Here is a 19,544-nt window from a genome sequence, read left to right on the forward strand (position 1 = left end):
GCTAGTGCTGGTGATGGCGATCGTGATGCCGGTGATAGAGTTTAAGCTATACTATACGGCGCACAGGAACCGCCAATTTTCACGATCGCGCTTTCGTGAAACCGTTTCAGGGAGGGACAACAGGTTGAATTAATTGACAAAGATAGCATTTTCCGCGTCGACGTCCCTAAACGCAAATATTCGATTGGAGTGGTAACACTCTACACAGACACACGTCTGTCTGTATTCATTTAGCATGTATGGAGTATGAAGAAGTGAAACACGACGATGGGTTGCTACCAACCAATGCAGCAGCCTCATCCTCTCTCTGTGGATTGGAACACAGACCGAGAGCAGCATTACGAGATTCGGGGCTGGAACGTAAAGGGAGAAAAGGAGTCGATGTTTGTGAAGGGAAGGGAGGGAGTGACTCGTGGTCCGGTTGATCCAACACATTTTAATCAATTCCATTAGTCTCCTGTTCCCGAGCACGGTATGGGCATACACCGAGTAGAGGTGCGTATTAAGAGAGAGAGAGAGAGACGCGAAACCGACGAATTAAGTGAACAGACCCGAAAGAGCAAAAGAGACAAGAGAGGGCTGATGCACTCGTCGATGGGTTTACGAACGCCACAACTGCCCCGTGACGTCATCGTTTCGGTTTACACGCGCCAATCATCGACGGACTAATTGGTCGGTACTCCGCGGCCAATTCCACGCTCCATCGATTTCTACTCGCCCTTTCTCTCATCTCTCTCTTTTCCACTCGGACAGAGGTTGCTCCCAGAGTGCATCCCTCTCGCAGAGCAGAGCTAACTATGCACTTGGAACTCACCCCATTTAACATCGCGGTTGGTCAGTACCAACCCGTCTGGATTTTCCTCTTGAATATGCTGGCGATTAATCCAGCAAGGTCCACGCTGAGCTCATGTTAATGGTCCTATTTAGCTCCAGGTCTTGGTGCCCGTTCAGGTCCGTGATGAGTTTACTCGGCTACAATTTTAAACCACTCAGAATACCTACTCTCATTTGGACGATAAGTGTGTTTAGAAAGCTAAGTAGACACAAACATTCGATTAATTGCCGATCATTGATAAAAATTCAATTTTAAACACCGACTGGACTGAATACTCTCTGGAATGCCATTAAATATTCGACCATGGAATTCACCGATGTTGATACGAATCCCAATGGTTAATATAGTTTGATATCAAATCAAACATTATGCAATTACTCTCTTACTCTTCAATCTAGACAAACATTATCATCACCAATCGCAAATTTCGGTCCATTATTTATTTATTTACTGATGTAATATGCTAAGGCACAAGCCGATTGACAAAAATAATTAGTTACAATAATTGCAACCCTAAATACATAAAACCAGGGCATCAATTCAGTATATAATAGAATATTTTCTTAGTGTAATGGTGAAAAATGTAATTAGAATTATCTTTAACATTTGTAGTATCCGTAATCAATAACAATAAATACTAAAAAAGTTTTATTGAATTACAGTAATCATTAACGTCAACTTTTATATTAATAACCGTGCAGACATTTATGCACATAATACACACAAATATATATTTATTAACACGTGTCATGGATCACGTAGAACATGTTTTTGAACTCAACTCAGGCAATCATCGACTCAACATTTAATATCTTATACAGATACACCAGTACAGAGTACAGGGTATATAGTAGTCTTGCTCTTACTCTTGCAACTGGAACTTCAACTGGAGGATTTTATTTGTCGAACCGGCTGCTTCAGCTTGCACTCGTTTAACTCGTAAAAAATAACAAAAAAAGAAATTATTACTTTTATTAAGGTCATAAATCATTCGTAAGTAATCGAACTCGCTAACTTTTTTTCCTTTTCAAAGACTTTTATTAATAAGGTGTCATAAATTTCATTCCTTAACAAAACTATAAAGCGCCAAATTACTCTTTTTATTGCATTATGTTAATGCACTTTCAATTGAATAGTTAAACATACCGAATATTAATAATAATAATTAATTTACATATCAATATCTCTAAGCGAAGCATAACATTGAAAATCTAGAGTCGACAGTTGATGAAAATTACGGTGACTAATGATATAACTGTTGATTGTTCTGAGAATAGTGTGCAAATGCTCTGATGCATTACATAGCGGGTGTGTTTGCTCAGATTAAGAAGAATGGCAAATTTTTTTATTTAGAAAAAAAAAACCCGAGGACACTATACTTGAATAGGGCGGGAAAAAGCCTCTTCTTAGGAGGCGAGTGTGTATTCGCGTCTACATATACGTAATAAATAAACAAAATAAAACAAAAATAAAATAGATGTCTCTGGGCAGATCGTGAGTGTCGCTAATGAACCGGTCTCTCTCGTCTCGCTCTTTCTCCTGGACAACCTCTGAACCTACAGCTCTTTTCCACTCATACTCACATCAACTCAACTCACTTACACTTACTTTGGTGCTCCGCTGCACTACAACGGAACTTAACTTTGCAGCACCTAAGCGACCAACGACGACCGGTTTTGGTTATACTCGGTTCTCTCGTTAATTGCCTACGCACCTACGTATGGCGCCCCGTGTGATGTCGCTCACAAAATTAATACAAATATAATATAATACATATAGTACCGTAAAGTTAAATACTCGGTTATTAAATTTATTCCAATCTTTCCATCTTCTCTTCAGCGATTTTAATTCAACAACTTGTCCGCCAAATCACCGATTTCATTTTAAAATAATTATTGGAACATAATTTACTTGGCAACAAAGAATAATTTAGTTTCTTGGCAAGAAAAAGAATTTTATTACAAAAATTTTGATCATTTATTTCTTTTATATAAATCATGAATTTCTCTGAGGTAAAAATTAGCCATATCAAAAATATCCTTCTATTTGTTTCCCACAATAAAATCATACTTATAATACCTAACTATAAGTTTTTGCAATAAACAATACAGATTTCAATTAAATTCCCGTAAACGGTCGGCGTATAATGAGCCAACGAGTTGTTAAAGTGCATCTAATTAAATGTTTATTTTAAAAGGTATCGGAGGCAATCTTAATGTTAAACATGAGACGATGGGTCAGCAGAAATCCTCCTTGGTATATTGCAGCAGTTAGTATCCAGTTGAGAGTAGTGTTGTGTGTTGGGGTGGTTCATTTAAAAATTTCAATGCCTGGTGGATATACTGGAATTTCCTATCAATTAGGGACAGGTTTACGTGATGCAGTAGCACTTCTTGCTTTTGTGTCTTATCCATTTTCCTCTACTTCTATATAATGCTATCTCCATTACTGCTTACCGTGCTACATACACCACACAACACACAGCATACCTTGTTGGCACGGTGTGTAATATATCCTTGGAGAATCCTGTTCACTGCTCGTTACAGTTTGTTGTTAACTACAAGCCACTGCTAAACTGTATTACATGTTGCGTTCGTTTTATACATAGAGTTAATTATTTCATTAATTAATAAATAGCTTAACTACTTTATTTTATCTATTTCTTCCTAGTAGAGAAATTTTTCATGTTTGTCCATTGATGTTATCGAGCTGAGCTAATACTTTCAGGATTCAAGATCAAGATGAGCCAGTAACTGAGATAATTTCTCGATACCGTTTAAATTAGTGGAACTGCTAATTAGAATATATAAAAATACTTAGATTTTTTAATGTTTGATTCTGTATAGTATGAAATAATATAATATAATAATTTGTTTATCCTCACTCAAGTCTCTGAGTATGAGTAAAAGTATTAGCAAACGAGTCGGGTAACGGAACGTTAGACTAGGACCAGTTCGTGATTATCTTATCCATAATTATCGTCGGTATGGTGTATAGTATGTATATACGCAAAGAGGAACGTGAGTGTGAATAAACCGGGTATGTGTTGAGCATGTAGGCGAATGCCGTGAGAATCGAGAAATCTTGGTTTAAATGGCGCACCCAACTCTGTTTTTGAGATCGTGCCAATGGAGTTTAATTATACTAACACGTTGTCACGTTCAATTTCTCTTCGATTTCTCCGTTATTACATTATTAGTCTCGGTACATTACATCTTTTCATCTCTATTATAAAAAGGAATTTTACGACAATTTCAATTATTTTTTAAGCATATTAATATTTTATTACTTTAAATTTGATTATCAATTTATTATTATTTATGCTTCCGGTTCATGAAAAATATTTTTATAATTTAAATAAATTGATAGCTGAAATATTTTACTTATTTATCGTTAAAAAATCAACCCACTCGGTCAATCGGTTTTACGTCACCTAAATATAATAAACGTTAAAATTCTTGGGGCACTAGCTCGCTATTAATTGCTTTAGTTACCCTTAACGGTTGACTAAACAGTCAATTACCGGTAAATTACAAACACAATGATATGATTTCGGACAATTAAACGTTTATAAAGTTGGAAAATCAACATTCGTTTAATTTGATATTGAATTAATTAACATTTACAAACATCAGTTTGACGTTATATTTTATCCGAGTAAATATTCGCCATCCAGTTTCAAATGTTTGACCACTCCGTTTAAAAATTAATTACGCGCTATAAATGTTTAATTTTATTGTTTAATTATCTTGAATTTCAAAAATATTAATTAATGACAATACAAATTTTAAAATTAAGTAGCATAGACACAAAAGGATGTACTCCAAATTTGTGTAGGGTTAAGGAAGTATAATAACAATAATAATAACAACAAACATACATAAATGGATTTATGTATATGTATATCTATGAATACATTATGGCCGTACATAATACCACTGAGTACCAGTAATCACAGTGAATTATGACCTAAGCTGAGGTGAAGCGTCTTATGGATATATGGCGTAGTGTCGCGCAGAAACGACTCACGACCGGATCGTCATGGCCCTGAAACTCAGTCGTAGCGTGGGGTCTGATCTTGCTACGACCCCTATATCCTACATCCTATATGCCCATATAATAATAATAACATAATAATGTTATATGCCTTTACTTCACTTGGCGTATCCAGTGCGAACAGAGTATAGGAAGAAAAATATATAAAACATGACGATAAAAGACGTAATTTTATTGTTTTGTCTATCTACATTTGATTCAACATATCTTCCATCCCTTTTTGATCGGTGGGGTCTCTTTGCTTGACCATCCTTAGATTTATACCCACTGTCTTATTCTCAATCTCAGTCTCAGTCTCAGTCTCAGTCTCGGTCTCCTGATCGAACTTCGTGGGAAAGTCCAGACACAAGACACTGAAAATATTATCATATTATATTTAAAAGTATTCTTTCCTACAATAAAATAAAATATTTGTTTAACAAACTGGTTATCTGGCAAAGTGGCTTTTAAATAATCAGCAAACGCACTTGAAATTAATGAAAATAAATAAATAAATACAGTTTAGTTGTATGTGTTATTTCTCTCAACTCGGAACTCCGAGAGTGTTAACTCCGGGTTTTATAGATAAAAAGAAATGACTATAGTATCAATACAACCCGACGGAGATTTTAGCATAAAGTGAAAGCTAACGTGTACATGTAAGTGTATGAAAATGAATAAATTTAATTTATTTGCCGATGATTTTATCTTTAAGAAACATTAAGAGGCATCAAAACTGCTTAAATGCTCGTTTTAATGCATGTTTAAGTAGTTTCATAAAGTGACCATTAAATAATCTCCAATTCGATGTATTATATAGTTATATTAATACTCGGTACTGTATTGTGAGCCAATAAACCTGTCACATTCATACCACTGCTGACCGCTATGTACTAAACTTTTTTATCTTCAAGTATACGGTACTCAATAGAGCGTGAAAAATCCGAGCCTAATTTCCGGTTCCACACCATTCTGATTATGATAGTTCATTTTATTTTATAATGTAATAAAATAACAATAATAATGATAATAGTAATACCACAATCGAGCGTATAACTTTATTCACGATAAAAAATTATCGAATCAAATAAAATCTACTCAAATCAAGACAATTAAGCTCTTCAAAATAATTTTCTTGTTTAAAATTTACTCTCGTGATTCAAGTTTTTTTTTGTTCAATGTATCATGAGGCAAAATAGTTAAGGTAATGCTTAACTCTCCAGATCAAGCATTTTTGTGGTACTTCTGATAATAAGTGTATTTACAAAAAATACGATACTTTCGTAAAACTAAAACTTTCGCTAAATTTATTCGCAATTATCTCGGCAGCTAAGTGTGCTCACAATCGTTATGATTGCTCTCAGAAATCCATAAAAGATAAATGTATTTAGGTTATATTATAGTCTATCTTTGAACATTTATTGTCGGCGTTAAAGTTTTTCTTATCTCCGTGATTTGTACGATACATTTTAAAGTACATTTGAACGGTACAGTACATTAACTTGCGCGGAATAAATTGATAAATTGATAGTAGAAAATCTATTTATACGATTCTTCAGTAAAATTTAACCTCTAATTACAAATATATGTTTTATATATCTTTATTATTTCTGTTATCTTTCAATTTATCGCTCCGCGTTAAATTTATTTTGATACCCAACAGTAATGCTTTAATGATCTATTAAAAATTAATAGTATCTAAATTACAATTTATCGATCAGCTGCCGAAAAAAATAAAAATAACAAAAAAACATTAAGCCGAGCCAAAAACGAGGTTGAAAAAGATATTCATTTTAATGAGGATAAGAAATTAGTTTATTGTTAATTTACATTAGTATTTATGTGCGAAGCCTTGGAAAGTAAACGTCAGATACTTTAATGCTGTTATTAAATTTTTGAAATGACCAAAAGATGATGGTCCATTGGAGGAATCGTGTCGGTTAATATGTAAAAGATGGTGCTCTTATTGACGGCGAGGCTAATTTTCATAAATTATATTAATTCGCTTTATAGCAAAGATCCTGCCAGTAGTAGAATGTAGCTGAGGAATTTCAGCTGCTTTTTTTGACTCTATACTCCTGATTGGGTGACACAAAGTGCATAAGCTCGTCCTCATTCACATCCGCGTCTACTTCTTTCTCACATAACAGCCGATGGTTATTTTATTCTTCTTTATATTACCTGCTTCTTCTTTTTATTCTTCACAATTCTGCATCAAGACTACGTTAGCTTTATTAACATAACTCTATCTTTAATTTTGTATTTTATTTGAGGTGATTTTTTTCTTCATTAAGTCTCTAAGAAATTTTATTCGTGACTATATTTTTTTTGGGGTTATAATTTACTTTTTTTTTACTACAAAATTATGTTAAAATATTCTTTAATTCTTTTTTCTTTAATATTCATGAAGTCGTAAAAATTAACATAAACATTTTTAGATTTTCCAACTTTTTTCAATCCATTTCTTCGGTATTAATACCTTATAAAACCTGAAAAAAATTTTCGTGTCACAGTCACGTTAAATTAGATTATGGCTTTTTCGTGTACTCGCGATTTCTCATTCTCTTTATGTTATAATCCATACAATACAACAATACAATCCCCGACTACCGAGTCACAGACGACAGACACATTGTCAGACTAAATACACAGAAGCAAAGCAAAGAGTGCAAGGAGTTAAAGTAAAAAAAAAAAAAAAAAGGAAAATGCAGGAGAGTCATACCCATAATACGACTCCCGAATACGTTATCATTGCTAAGTAGCTTTTGTTTGTAAAACAGATTTTTTTAAGATCGCACGAACCGCGTGGTGACCTATAGGATTAAATAAAAATCAACTTTGAATAAAAATAAAAATAATATGAACAACTTTTTAAAAATAACAAAGCAACTAAAAAAATAAAAGATAGGAAAGAATAAAAATGAAGTGAAATAAGAATAAGAGAAACAAACGATGAGTAAAGAAAAGTTAGTCGGCTTTGTCCGGCATCGCGGTTACGAATACGATCGGATCGTGCGGAACGCAACGTTCCCTCTTCTGGTACGACCTCTTCTGTACTGTCTTGTTGTATCTGGCGTCCTCTTTCATTCCTTACGTGTATATTCGGAGACATGACCACTCTGTAAAGTCCTCTAGGGACACATACGTCGCATTCAATACATAAAAGGCATATGTTAGACCATATCGTTATAATTTAACAAATAAAATTACATTTAAATAAATATATTTCTTTAACCTTAAATTTTAATCACCATCGAATCTTTCGCTTATTCTTATTTTTATTTAGTATGTCTTATAAATATTTAATGCTTAATAAAAATTTATGTGGATCATTAATTTGATTGAAAAAAATTTGTTAATTCAAATATATACAAATATTAACAACTTATTTGGTTAAAAAAAAAACTTCGATGATGATAATAATGATATTTAATAGTTGCTATCCCAAAGATTGGTAATTTTTTAATTTGCAATACTAATTTTTTTTTTTTTTAATGTTAAAGTTGTTTTATATTAAGTTGTTCTTGTAATTTTTAATGAATTTACATTGTAACTTTTATTGTAATAAAAGAGTAGAAATTTTTGTTGAAAAATTATGATTAAAATTATCAATAAAAATAACTTCAAAAAAAGGATTGAGAAGACTTGAATATTTAAAAAAAAAAATTACTATTACAAATAATAAAAAAACAATACTTAAAAATATTTTTGACAAATATTGTGGAGTTAATGAATTAGAATATTAAACAATGTTGAATAAAATTAAATTTTAATGTGGAGTATGTCTGGGATAAAAACTGATGCACTTAATTCTAAAATGTTTCCATTAAAAAAGCGCGCTTTCGGTGGTACTGGCTCCGGTACTAGCATTCACTGCATGGACATCAGAGCACTTGCAGCATCAGCCACTAAAGATAAGGGTCAGCCTGTGTAATGGGAAGAAAACCTGACCAGAAACTAATTTTCTCGGTTTATACTTTAATATAATACGTCTAATACAATCTCCCCCACACAATACACACATGAATTTCATCTGGGTCTAACGATCTCTTACTATCATTATTTTTTTACCATAATCTCGGGTACATTTTGCGATTGATTAACCATGATTCCTAATATAATTGAAATAAGAACAAAAATACTCAAACTTGCCGAGCAATTGTTAAATTTATCGGCAAGCGCAGGCATTAGTTACGTTTGTCGATTACCCTCGTCACGGCGAATCTTAAAAGGCTGCGATAAATTACAATTTGCCACCGCGACTTCTCTCTCACACCTTCTTGTGCTCAGTGCTTTTCTCACTCTGCTTTGTATACCTAAGAATCATTTTAATCCTTAAATATTTTCTCAGCTCTCTTCTTTCTATGCGCTCTCTTGTTTTCCTTTTATTGGGATTTTTATTGCCGCGGCGTCGATTAACTCGCTTGAAAATAAAAAACCTAAGAATTAATCTGTAACAGATCTATAAGTTTTGAAATAAAAAACTGCTAATATCTCTACAAAATTCGCCCAGCAAAAAAACAAAAACCTTTCCTTAGAAATCCTTTAATTTATAGTATCGATGTATCAACACGCTTAAATTACAAATAATAATGGCACAATTAGGTGTAAAAATTTACATATTTAAAATTTAAAAATTATCGCACCTTTCAGTAAGTAATTAATTCCTATCTTAGTACTTTAAATGGTCTAATTTTATTTGCCTTAATCAATATATTTTTGGAGCTTCTTAAAAATAAATTCTGTGGATACTTAACTATTTGCTTCGAGGAAAGAAAGAGGGTGCTTAGCAGTAAGACTGATATGATATTGTGTGATATCAGAGTCGAGAGAGGAGAAAAGAAGATACCAGAGTGAATAAGGAGCCCAGATCTCACCACGGGGTATATAATCGACTTTGGTGCCCCACGCGAGAAAATAATGTGAGAACGATTTCTTCTCGAGTGCATCATTATCTCGATCTCACTGTCCATGCTTCCTCTCACGATCATTCCCGCCACTTTATTTCTCATCTCGTCATCTTTCTTTTCTACGGCGTTTGTAGTTTTCTCTCTCTTTTCTTATACGTATTATCCATACATATGTGGATATGTGCATGTGAAAATGTGGGTATAGGTATGAAATATTTGTTGGCGGTCGTGGCGGCGGTAACTCCTTCTCGGACGATCGATCTGTCGAACCGATTTCACCATCCTGCAACCCTACAATTACTATCTATCTATATTATCTTCGCGTGGGTGTAGGTATAATCTTGAGATCGTGTCGAGACAACTCATACTCACGTGCCAACTTGGGAAGTAGACGCTTTTTTATTCAACTCGATCATATATGCATATTTTAATCTCAAATAATCATAAAAAGCATCATCATTTTATAGGAGATAAATTATCCAAGTGAAATCTCAAGTTAAATTCATAATAATGATGATAATGATAATAATAAATATTTAATTAACCATTATTTAAAATATTATATAACATTATTAGCATTACATTGAAAGAATCCATTTTTGAGTAAAGAAAAAAATATAAGCTTAACAAAAAGGTCAATTTAAGATTGATCCTTTTCAACAATTATGTAATGTTTATAAAGATAAACAATCCAGGACTGACAGATAATTAGTTTTATCATATACATTAATACTTTCAACATTAATTGACCCACATAAAAAAATCGAAAATTCACCATTTTAACGTTTCACCGCATTATGATTGATTGATTCCTATGGAAAAAATACATGTGAAAATTTTCAGCGAAAATTCATATAAATTAGATATGTAAGGAATATTAATTTTCCTTACAGGAAAATTAATTTAGGATATTTTAAATATTAATGGGGAAGGAATATTAATTTAGGATATTTTAAATATTAATATCCAATACAAATATACGCGAAATCCACAATAGATTATTTAAATATTCAACTGCGTTATGAGGTATACAATTACCAACGTTCAATTTTGTATATTTTTATTCTGCGGTATTATACTTTATTAATTAATATAAAAAATATAATAAATTTATAAGCCGTAAAACAGTCCGTTGAAAGTAATTCTATTGTCGAAAAATAATGACTGATAATGAAATGCATTAACAATAAGCTTTTTATTGAAACACTTCGACGGAAGGAGGAAGAGAGAGTATGATGTATATTTTGTAAATTAATACAATAGCAGGAAAATTTAATCGGGTTTTAAATAATATTTTTTCCCGTGTTTATTTACTAGGCGGAGAGAAATTGCATTTTGTCACTTAATTCATAACCACTTGTCCTTTGTTTCACGTGGTTACGCTCAGCGGGTGTGTTTTCAGCCGCGATTACCAGTAGTTTCATTCTACGGATTTATCAGAGTATATAACGATGGTAAGCGAATCCGAATAACACAAATGCGTATTCATTTCGGGTTTCTTTTATTTTTTCGCCTCCATTCTACTCGGCCCAGTTATTATTTCCGCTAACTGCCAGTCGGCGATATCACGCCACGATAGACATATAGTTGATGGTCATAACGCGAGTACCGAGTACTGAGTACCGAGTATTGCATTGTATCTACCTACACTTCCATGTACGATGCAGATAGGTACTGGTACTGATATAAATATATTATATCTGTATCGCGTTGCCAAGAGTTTTACTCGACACTCGACTATTTTACCTTTTGTTTCTCCGATGCTTCTATTGCATCATTTGCGATTGGTCCGTGATATGGATAAAATTATCCAAGTGATTGCACGTTAACCTTGTTTTCTGAACAACCGACTTCTGCCTTTTTTTTTTTTTCTTTAATTTAAAAATGAACCTACTATTTTTATTTTATTCTTTACATACAATCGAATTGGTAAATCCGGGGACATTATTTTATTATTCAATAAAATAAGATAAATATTTAATCGAGAGCTTAAATAAACTGTTTTTTATTCAATTAGAAGTATAAGTTCTGGACATTCAAATGTCATTTATTGATAATTGGTTAATGGACGAGACACATTCAGGTTGAATATTTTAAAACTAAAATTACAAAAGCTCGAAAATATCTTGATATAATTATTCTTATGACACATTATCACTTTAAATCGATACTTGAATAAAAAAATAAGAAATTTCCAATCCTTTAAAATAAAATTAAATTAAAAAACACAAGTAATATTACCACTCTTAACAACTGCTAATAATAATAATCGCTAATTAAATCAAGCACTCCTTTCACTAAAATTCCAGAAAAAAATATCACAAGTAATAAATAGAAAAAGCAATTAGTCAAGAAATAATTGTCAATTATTTTAATTAATCCAGACTATTTAAAAATGTTATCGAAAGCGTTTGTTATTAATGAATTAATTAATCAAAAAAATATATATCTTTAATTACCGGTTTTAATTGAAAATTCAGAGCATTAAAAAAAATGACAGAGTTGTTTAACATTTATTAAAACGTCAATTAGCGGAAACGATTGCTCTTAGCTTTTAAATATTTCCATTAAAATAATTATTTAACCGCACCGGCGGGCAAAAATAAATAAAATAATAACCGGGGGAATGCACATGGTGTGTAGGCACAAAAAAGCAATTAGACGGTGCGCGAGTTGGGTAAAAAATACATGAGAGCCCATGTTTGATTCAGCAATCCATTATTGCAAAATGAGGAAGACAGCGAGCTTAATTTTCTATACTAGTCTCATTCCCTGCCCATCAACCTGTATAATATCCCCTACCCCTCACCCTCATTGCTTCGTAACAATTCCGAGTCATAACTTCATCCACACATCTCAATGCACACATTTATGATGTGTATACATGTATCGGGTGATCTTTTTAGTGTGTTAGTCGCTATAATTACTCGGGCAGTAATACAGGGCGGCCCTTGAGTGGCAGCTCATATTACTCGCCCAACCCGCGTGAAAACTAACCCCTTGGGGTTATGCAGGGGCAACGAAACCAGAAAAAGATGAAGAGAGACAGAGGGAGAGAGGAAATGAATGAGTAGTGAGTATTGAGTAGACCAGAAAAGAGTACCATACAGTACACCAGAGAGTTGAGATGGAAAGAACTAACCCGAGAATTGCCACGAGACTAAAGAGGGACCAGACTTTGGTGAGTGAAAGAACGAGAGATGGCAAGGGCAAAAAGGGCGCGTAAAAACGCGAAATACTGCTTATATGCCATACCAGTACAGTTTAGTGTACAGTACACATATAATAGTATTTTTATGTGTATTATATAATGTGTATATGTATAGCTGAGTGAAATGAGCAAGATGAAGAAAGAAGGAGCGAAAAAGGGAACAAGTAATGCTGGTGCTGCTTTATATTAGTTTCAGCCATTTGCCCTCAAGCCCCCGGCAATGCAATTTCGTTATTGCAAAATTGAATTAATATTCCCCGGAGTAATAAGACGATTGGCTATCGTAATATCATAACCTCTGGAATACTGTTTGAGACATGTTAAAAAATATAAATCAAGTAATAATGCATTTTTTGGGGTATTAAATTTATTTTTAACTCACCCAAAAGATAAACAATAAATTTATTAACAAATTCCTTAGCAGTTGAAATGTTATAAATTTATGTTTTCTTAATTTTTTTCTCTACTTTTATGGGTTTAAGCGATTTACTTAGTCAGACAAACAAAAGATGAAGATTGTTTTTATTAATTTTTACTTGGACTTGGAGTTGTTTAGGAGGATTGTTTATTTTTTTAAGATCTAGTTAAAATTTTGATAAAGACTTGGTAATTATGTGGAGCATCAGATGTCTGGCGAAAATCCGTAGAATCAGTGTTCGTATACAACTTTGGATAATAAATCGCAGGTTGGTAGAGATTGCGCGGCAAACGTAATTCTTGTTTGTAATAGATAAGATATAGACTTAGGTGTATAGACTGAAGTTGTAGTTAACCAACATATATACAATGTGGCTTAGAGTGTATGCTGTGAATAAGAGAAAATAACAAACGACGAATAAGAAGAATTTAAACAAGAGCTAAAAATAAATAAGGAGGACCGAGGAGAGAACAAGAGATCGACTAAGATTTAAAAAAAAAAAAAAACAAAGACAAAATTACTATCCAGGACTTGTCTATCTCTTGGCTTATCTCTCAGGAAATTGTCCGCCAGGACCTCGTTGTCGGGATAGTACGCGAGTCCATGAGTCCTGTTTAGTCTGCAAACTTATTCTCAGAATACTCAGAACAAGTGTTATGTGGATATGAGTAGTACAGAGATTCGAAGAAGGAAACTCACACCTCCACACACATTTTTTTCCTCTCCATCAAAGGGACCGCTTGTGCAAACGAAAACCTTAAAATCACTTTCGTAAATTTGGACTTTTCCAATTTTATTTCCACTAATTGTCGTCAGTCAACACAAATATTGGCTAACAAAGTTATTTATTGTCGAAGATTATTACTTATAACACAAAGACAAAATATTTATAAAACCATTAGCAGGAGAATGATGCTTTCTGTTGATAATTATCGGGATATTGGGCTTAAGCAAGCAAGTAACAAGCTTGCTCGTTTATACTAGGCAAACAGTGCGTGGATGCGATTTAATTAGAGTCCAAGACCTTATCGACCTAGCTCCCATCACTCAAAACTGGGGACAATATTACAATATTACATAGTACATAATGTGTTACATCCCTAGAATAGCTGACTATACTTATTAATATGAATGTGAACATTACATGAATATGAATGGATAGAAAGTATGTATTAAAAACTGCGACAGAGGTAGCCATTGACTTTTGCCGTGGCGAGTGACGTGAGCAATTAGCGCGGTGTTTTGTTTACCCGGTACACGGACTTAAAAGTTGTTTGAGTTCGAGTGCTCGCCTTAGGCTCGTGATGTATATGACGACTTGCTCCTTGCCACTCATCTCCAAACTCAAGCCCCTTCCACTTACATTTACTTTAAGCAAAGTAGATGAGCTAAGTAGCCGGTACCTCTCTTACAGCCTCAGCTTCTTTGCTCTATGCGACAGACATCCACATGTACACGTACGCCCTCACTCGCCACTCGCGGTCGACCAGTTTTTACCTCCACTTCAGTACACTCCGGGGTTATGTGTGATAAATGGTTAAGGGGGATAGCCACTGTGACGCTGGAAAAAATAGGCAATTTTCGGGAATTTTTTTTACTAGGATAATAAAGGAATTTGGGGATCGGGTTTTTTTTGTTTTATAAAGTATATGTTGAGGATAATTCTCCTAAATTTTTATTCAAAAATATTTTGTTATCACAAAGTTATAAACATTTTTGTAGAGCACCAAAAAAATTTCCCCCTCCATTGCCGGTACTGTAACTCAAAAACGGATTATCTGAAACAAAAAAACCAAACGGCATTTTAATCTATAGGAATGTCGCTATCGTCGCACGTAGGGGATTTTGAAAATTTTGATTTGAGAAAAAATGGCGCCATATTGAAAATTTTTTCGTCTTTTTCCTCATTTTTTGGACTCAAACAGCCTTAAAAAATCTTAAAAATTAAAATTTTCAAAATCCCCTACGTGCGACGATAGCCACTAAGTAGACGAATACGGGGAAACAAAAAAATTGAGAATCGGTTCATATTTACGAAAGTTACAGTACCGGAAAGTTTGAAAAAAGTCGTTTTGAGAAAAACGCGAGTAAAGTTTTAAGAAGATTCTCGCAACTTTAAAATCTAGTCTTTCACAAAATATTCATACTCACATCAAACTATCAAGTCCTGGGCCATATGAGGGTTCTTCCTCCTTATCTTTAGTATTGACCTTGACTTTTTTATTTTTTTACTGGCCGTTTCCATGCGGCTTTCAGCAGCTTTAACCCGAGTAGCGTCGCGCTCAACGCAGTATGAGTAGAGTGTTGGTCCTACTTTAACATCGAGATTCTCTAATATCTTCAGAGTTGCTAGAGCCCCATCATTGAATGTAATTGTTGAAATATATAAAGCTATTTCAACAATAAGGGAATAAGAAGAATTTGTTTTTGGGGCGAGCTGCCACACTAATGCATTGAAGCTTTCATTATTATTTTGTGTAAACCCACCGACACATCGTTCCAATAACTCTGGATTCGATAGATCTTCATAAATCGGTATTAAAGCTTCCGCAATATCTGCAGGAAGTGGTGGTTTTTCAACTAATGAGTCCAAAGTATTTGTTGCCACAGCTTTTTGAAATTGACACCACGAATTTGCACCTTCAGGACAAAGAAAATGCTGCGGATCTTCGGGTGATGAAAACTTGTGATAAAATGTTTGCCAAATAGCATTATACATCTCATCAACATCATTAGAATGACGTCTGATTGCTAAACCATAATACTTTGTAAATTCATTAATTGCTTTGTCCGTTAATCGACCTTTCCCACCTAAACTTTTCTGTGTATTTTCTTCTTTTCCTGTTTTTGTCTTCTTGTTAGTTCGTTGCTTCTTCAAAGCCCTTAGTCGACTGCCCATTCGTTTTTGCACGTGATTAATACATTCCTTTTTTTTATCTTCACCATGTCCCCATACGGTTTAGCATCACAAATATTTTTATACGTTTTAGTGTCACCATCACCTATATAGTTTACATACTTAACGTTATGTAATAACTCTGATCGCATAAACATCTCTTTTATTCCATCTACCTCCATTTGTCCAGAAGAATTTTCATGGTTTATTGGACAGTCTAGAGCATGGTCTTGCATAAATTGATCGTATTCAGCTGTTCCTTTTTTGAGCTCATTAGCGCACACATCTTACAATAACTGGATTTCATACTTACATCTACGATTTTGCCAGTGAAGTAACCAATTAGAGAAGATATACCAAATGAAGATTTAAACCCTCTTTTCTTCCAACTACCGTCACCGGAGACAGAAATTCCAGGAATGTCATTGGATTTTAAATGCTTGCAGGTTTCTTGGATTTCTTCTTTAGCAGCTTTTTCAACACTAAATCACAACAGTTTCTAGCTGCATTTCTGATTTGTGTGACCAGACGATCGTAAAAGCTATGGAACATTGGTCGTGGTAAATCCATGAAAGCACAAAATCTTTCAGCTCCAGATAACCCAATACCAATTATCCGCATTGCAAAGATGAAACGGCGATTAATTTCATACGCATTCTTGATGAGTGGACATGAATTTATCAAAACTGGATCACATTTTTGCAATTCACAACTAGTTTAAAACCTAATCCTCGAATACTTGTCTCAGTAAAGTTTACATCACCACCACACTTTTTACACGATACACAGCCACTTAGTAAATTAAATATCGAAAAAAATTTATAATTTTGTAGCTAATACTCGAATCAATTGTACAATCAGATTTTTGTGATAATTTCCTCTTGGAAGCACTATCACGTCGTTGAGAGCCAGTATTTTTTCAGTTTCATATCTGTTGAGCGGTCGATTAAATTTTTTCCTGTCGTTTGGCAGTTTTCTTTCGTTTTTAATAACTTTACTTTGTTTACGATCCATTATTTAACAAATTTTTTTGTTAAATAAACAAAAAAAAAAGATCAGAAGATTTAAAAAAATAAGTAAGTAAACAATAACGAGTACACTAAGAAACTCAATAAATTAAAGAACGAGTGTGTATTCATACAAAACAACTAAACTATGAGGTACAGTATCTCAACAATAAGAAAAAATATACGTTAAAAGTCAAATAATTGTAACGGTTGACAATCGTGAGGGAAAACAATCGCCAACCCGTACGAATCAAAGACGGAGCGAGCAGGCGACGTTTTCGTCGAAGCGCCGCGCGTAAAACGGTCAATCGACGCGCTCTTATAAAAATGACTATAACTCGAAAACTATTCGGAATTTTTCTATAAAATTTGAAATACATAATTTTGAATATATAAACTTCAGTTTAATGAAAAAAAAAAAAAAATTTTTTTTCCGAAATTTTACAGTGGCTATCCCCCTTAAACGTCAAACGACACATTTTGGTTGAGTTCTCACGGTTTTGTTGGTTTTGCACGCCTCAAAGATCTCGTACTTTACTTGTTAAATGCAAAACACAGGGTAAGGTTATTTTTAATCGATCTGTTACATTTTTATAACATATACACTTAGATTGTCGCATTCCGATGATAAATATTACAAATTTATTGTTACAATCTTCACGCGGGGTATTCTTCGAATTATATAAGCTTGTGTTGAAACATTAAAAATATTTTGTTTATCTCGATAGGTACAAGATAAGTGAGTCTATGTTTATGGATGTTGTTGGAAGGGTTTAGCTCTCGTCTCCATAAATATACATATATTTAGTATATATAGCGGGTATCTCGAACGGTCAGCAAGCAGACGTCGGTGTGTGGTTGCTGAGAATGGTGGCGGTCGAGGGTGTATACGAGGGACTTAATTAATAACCTCGGTAATTGAACGCCGTTCGATCTATACAAGATAACTAGCTTCCAGTTTCCATATAGTTAAGTATTCCCCACTGCGTTGATATCCCAAGATATACGGACTTTGTGCATACAATTATACCCTCAACATCGCCAGGACAGAGCCAGGTCTAGTCTAGTAGTCTAGTCTCCAGTCTGCTGATATATTTAGCAATAAAGAGAGGTCAAAATAGATATTTTGATTATCATTTTTAAAAGTGGCCTTTAAGTTGGTCAAATCACTAAATATTTCGGATCTAATCCTGATAAAAAATGAATAAAATCATTTTTTCGTATTCATAATAAAATTAAAAAAAAGCTTAATTTATTTTCAAATTTTCTATGAAATTACAGTGAAGCTTGAGACAAAAGGATCAAAAAATTTACAGCTTAAGGAATCTTATGTGATTTGACAACTCGAAAATGTACACCACTAACTCGATTTTCCGAATAACATCACGTTTGTGACCCAGTTACATAAGCATCATTACCTCGCTTTAAAGTCTGATATCTCCTTCTCGATTGAAATTAACGAAACATGGTCGAAACTTGGTATTTAATTAATTTAGGTTCGTTATTAAGTTTACATCAACTCTGTTGTTTTGGAATCCCGGCGTTGTTTTGTTGTACACTATTACATTACAGCTACTGTTTAGCATACGCTTTAAATACAGCCACCTAACGTAAAATATACCTCTCGAAATCGAAATATATGTAAATATTTAATCAGACCTCTACTACCTTACCACTTAAATCCTTTATTTTTATTTTTATAACCGAATACAATACAATAGAAGATTTATAAATTCGTTGATTTCTAAATGAATAGAGCTCTCCTGCATTCCACTTACCTCAGAGCCTCCTTATTTTACTATACCGTGTAGATGCCATACCAGAGTACTATACATAACAGCATAGTAAGAATAAGAAGAAGGAACCGAGCCCTCGAAGAGGCTAATACTCAATATACCTACAAGCAAAGCGAATAGCGAAAGAGAAACGAAAATAAAAGGCGGGAGAGTTGCGACAGAGGACATTGGCGTGGGACGCGGGACGCCGATCGAGAATTATTCGGTGTCTCTCTCTTGCTTTTACACCACCGCAACCCCCATCACATTAATCCTCTTTGTCACCGTCCTTCGTCTGGTACGTCAAGTCTCAGCAGTATCTCGGCGTTGCCGGCTCGCTGAATCGCGGCAAACACAACTAAACACACCGCGAATTCAACACTTTGTTCCTTACGGTCCTTCGGAGGGAAAAAAATTATTCAATCGGTTGATTGAATTATTTTTATATGAACTTTAT

General features: G+C 33.8%; 2 protein-coding genes across 3 annotated transcripts in view; one reads left to right on the plus strand and one right to left on the minus strand.

The window, feature by feature from the left end:
- The window catches only part of LOC141529372 (uncharacterized), a 201,909-nt gene that overhangs the window by 87,586 nt on the left and 94,779 nt on the right, over nucleotides 1-19,544 (plus strand). The window lies entirely within an intron of this gene.
- Nucleotides 14,961-16,578, minus strand: LOC141529769 (uncharacterized). The gene is made up of 2 exons (XM_074246460.1): nucleotides 15,561-16,578; nucleotides 14,961-15,187 (listed from the first exon to the last, which is right to left on the minus strand). Exon 1 carries the CDS (start codon nucleotides 16,306-16,308, stop codon nucleotides 15,562-15,564), a length of 747 nt encoding a protein of 248 aa, XP_074102561.1. The 5' UTR covers nucleotides 16,309-16,578; the 3' UTR covers nucleotides 14,961-15,187; nucleotide 15,561.

The sequence above is a fragment of the Cotesia typhae genome, unplaced genomic scaffold (assembly GCF_013202065.1).
Source record: "Cotesia typhae breed Kobodo isofemale line unplaced genomic scaffold, CoteBio_Ctyphae contig_48, whole genome shotgun sequence".
In the NCBI taxonomy this organism is placed as follows: domain Eukaryota; kingdom Metazoa; phylum Arthropoda; class Insecta; order Hymenoptera; family Braconidae; genus Cotesia; species Cotesia typhae.